The sequence below is a fragment of the Eschscholzia californica genome, unplaced genomic scaffold (genome assembly GCF_041429995.1).
Source record: "Eschscholzia californica isolate CP2 unplaced genomic scaffold, dmEscCali1.0.p SCAF_5, whole genome shotgun sequence".
NCBI lineage: Eukaryota > Viridiplantae > Streptophyta > Magnoliopsida > Ranunculales > Papaveraceae > Eschscholzia > Eschscholzia californica.
The window spans coordinates 16,580,024-16,583,873 of record NW_028238472.1 but is presented as its reverse complement, the minus strand read 5'-3'; the positions used below and the strand labels follow the sequence as shown (position 1 = coordinate 16,583,873).

General features: G+C 37.1%; 1 protein-coding gene across 1 annotated transcript; it reads right to left on the bottom strand.

Moving 5' to 3' along the window:
• Nucleotides 1-350: 350 nt before the first annotated feature.
• On the bottom strand, nt 351-3,475 carry LOC147537483 (uncharacterized). The gene is made up of 3 exons (XM_086640628.1): nt 2,845-3,475; nt 1,885-2,019; nt 351-694 (listed from the first exon to the last, which is right to left on the bottom strand). Exons 1-3 carry the CDS (start codon nt 3,296-3,298, stop codon nt 555-557), a joined length of 729 nt encoding a protein of 242 aa, XP_086496754.1. The 5' UTR covers nt 3,299-3,475; the 3' UTR covers nt 351-554.
• Nucleotides 3,476-3,850: the final 375 nt, after the last annotated feature.

Sequence of the window (3,850 nt, the reverse complement as noted above, 5' to 3'; positions counted from 1 at the left end):
CCACCACCTTCAGCGGCCACCGCCGCCTCCACCTTCTTCTTTTTTCTCTGTTCCGGTGAAGCAGACCATCGCCTTCCCCACAACAAAGAGAGAAACCACCACGTCCACGACTCCACTTCTCTATCTCTCTTCTTCTTTTCTCTCTATTCCAGATAAGCGAACTATCCCCTTGCCCAAAAGAGAGAGATATATATGAAGGTTGCAGGGGTGGTGGTCGAAGGTGGTGGCAAGCGAACATGAAGAGATGAAGATAAAGTTGACCACATCTTGCATGCCCCTATTTTCTCACCCCAAAAGCCCATATTCCCACAAAATAATATCCCTACACCGCCCGCTAAAAGAAAAAAAAATTCAACACCACAAAATGTCAACATCGAATTATGAGGTACCCAATATTCAAAAGAAATACAACTCCTTGTACTAGTTAGGAAAGAAACAAACACCTCTCATTGCTACTCAAAACACAACCAGATAGAGAAGTAATAGTTTTTTAATACATCACATACTTTTTCTAAAGTGAATTGTTGTTATTGCTTACTTTGGATTCTGCAACTTCAATGCATAGTTCTCATAATGCCGTGAAGGTAGCCACCGGTCATGACCAAGGAAACTAAAGATACAACACCTGCTGGGAATATCTTCCCTGACTTCTTGAAGCGAGAACCCATTACTCCTAAAAGTGCAGCTGATAAGCCTGAGTTGTTGCCATTCAATGGTAAATGTTAAACTTCGAATGATATAATCTCACGAAAAACATGAATGTCAAAGGGTACATATAGACTGTATCAATAAGTAAATTAAATCGGCTATTTTCTATGGGATGAATACGATCATGGAGAGAGACGAAATATAGAACACCAAATTTCTCCATATAAAATCTCTCTCCTTACTCCTTTCTCTCTCTAACCCAAACTGATTCTCTCTCTCTAACCCAAACTGATTCTCTCTCTCTCTCTCATTGATGTTTTTAGAGAGAGAAAATCATAAAATGGATCGCTCTGACTCTCCACCTTCTCTCTCTAGTCTTCTCTGTCAAGATTCCACAGATTGCTTTGATGAAGAACTCAAAGAAGAAAGGGGTTAACAACAAGAATCGTTTCTTAACTTGGATTACTCTAAAAATGATGATAAACATATTCAAATGATGTTCGAGAGAGAAAGTACTAATTTTGCAAGCAAAAATAGTGAATTTTCAGAAATGGGGGTTTAGAAATCTGACAATCAATTTTGGAAGCAAAAATAGTCTAATAAGCCTGAGTAGTTGTCATTTAATGGTAAATGTTAAACTTCGTATGACATAATCTCAAGAAAAACATGAATGTTAAAGGGTACATACAGACTGTATCATTTAAGTAGTTTACATCGACTATTTTCTATGGGATGAGATGAATAAGATCATGGAGCTACATAATATAGAGACAGAATATGTCAGCACTATTTGCGCCATATCACCAACTAGGCTGGATAAACATATATCTGCAATATATTATAAATATAGGCAATATATAAGCCCAAGTAGTTGGGTTCGCAAGTAAATTGTGAGGCAACCTTGAGCTAAGGGGGTTTATCGCGACATACCCCAACAATAGGTTTAAATTCGCTTGGGAGATGCCTTAATATGGGTATTGTACCAAAAGGAAACAAGGCTGAGGACCCAATTTCATGCCTCTCTGTGCGGGCCCGTGAGAACTGTGAAAACCTTACATAATATGCGCAAACTTCTGCAAACCTTGCATAAGGAGCTAAAGCCAAAAATAAAACATGGATTCTTTTTGACAAACGAAGCTGGGTTGGGGAGGTTTAGACATTTTGCCTTGTACTAGAGCTAATTCCAACCCTACAAGAATCTATGAAATGAAGAAAAAGAATGAAATGGTAACTCACCAAGTCCAATAGCAGATGCAAAAGCTGGCTTTGTTGGAAGCTGAGTATACACATAGTACAACAGCAAGGCTGACAATCCTCCTGATGCTAATGACTTCTGGCTCCCACTCTTGACATAGCCCATAAATCCTCCAACTGCTCAATGAAAACAAATAATCACATATAATTACAAGAAAGATGAAAAACTTTTTGACCAACAAACACAGTATAGGCCTCGATGTAGTTGTTTATCGAGTTATTTTCACAAATTCTGAAAATTTCACCAAGAGAGATAGAGATACTGAACACTTTTAGAAGTTAGACTTTTCATAGACAGATACCGAAATATTTAGGAGCACGGACATAAGAATTCATTATCAGATTTCTATCGAGTCATAATGCAAATTGAATGAAATGTAGAATGTAGATGGGCTATTAGATGTTTCGGCTACATAATAAAGCGTGGACTGTCAATTTTTCTGATCAGGGCATTTTTCGGTAGAAGGCACAGTTCTAGGTATGATTTACAAGAGAATGTATCTGAGAAGAAAACTGCCCATCTATCCACCAATTCCATGGTTATTTTTGGTTTTATATAAAGCACCAGATCTTTAAGAAACTAGTTTCACCCAAAACCCTAAACCTGAATCAAATAGAAAGTCACTTGAAAATGTAAACATAAATTTCAATAAGATCCAAATCAGAACCATTCAAACCATTAAAGAAATCACAGTGTTTGAGTGAATTGAAATCCAACAGTATTTCAGAATCCCAAATAACAAAATCTAGTCAAGTTTGAAAATCCAAGATCAACATCAATAAAGCTCAGATCAAATATAATCAACAGATGACAATAATTCAATCAATCAAATAACATTATCTCTATTAAGAAATCCCCCCGTCGAAATTAAATTTAGGAAGAAACCCTAACTGTAAATTAGGAAGGTAGAAGTAGTAGTTGTGGTGATGGACTATAATTACCTCCAACTAGGGCAGCGTAACCAAGAGTTAACTTCTGTGACATAGACATAGCCATTTTCTTATTACTTTCAAATTCTTCTCCTCCACTTTCCTCTTTGTCGTTACTGTCGTCACCACCACCACCACCTCCGCCGCCTCTTCCACCAGTTCCACCAAAATCGTCTCCTCCGCCTCCGCCGCTGTTATCAAGCAAAACTTCGTTCTTCTCTTCTGTAAGAGCTAGTACTTTGAAATTACTCCTCGGTGTGAAGTTGATCGTAGTAGGAAGAGTCAAAGATCTTATTCTGTTGATGTTGATCTTGATATTTGATGAAGAAGAAGAGAAAGCGATGGAAGTGGGTGATGAAAATCCTCCTTTTAACCTAGTAAGATTAGTAGAACCAGAGAATAGAATCGAAGAAGTTGAAGAAGTTGAAGAAGTTGAAGAAGTCTGAGATGAAAAACACAACGCCATTTGTGTATGTGTTTGTTTTTAGGTCGTCTTTCTTTTTCATTACTCTCTTACCAAAATAACAACAAATCAAGTGCTTGATTACTTTCTTAGCCGTCCGATTAAATCATTTTTTTTTTTGACATAAACCAGACATTCGGGATGGACCAAGTAGAGACGAATTACGGTTTCATCCAGAACACCACCAAGTTTCTCGGAGACGAATTATTATACTTGATTTCGAGGATGAAGGTTGAGTGATTGTCTTCTTGTTGTTTATGTATAATCTTTCCTCCTCCATTGATATTTTCTTGGGAGATTTGTTATTTGGACCCCCTTTCATATAATTGACTTGTTGTTTGGACTCCCTTTTTTCAGAGTTGTACTTTGGACTCTCTTTTGACGGAATCACTCAGGAATATTCCGTTTCTAAAGTTATACTTTAACAAATTCCCAATTTACCCTTGTATAATTAATTTGAATTTCCACTTTCTCTTTTTGTTGAAGGCACCTGGTTATACTCTACCAAATATTCTCTTCACAAAAGTTCATCACAGCTAATTCTTTCAACTTCAA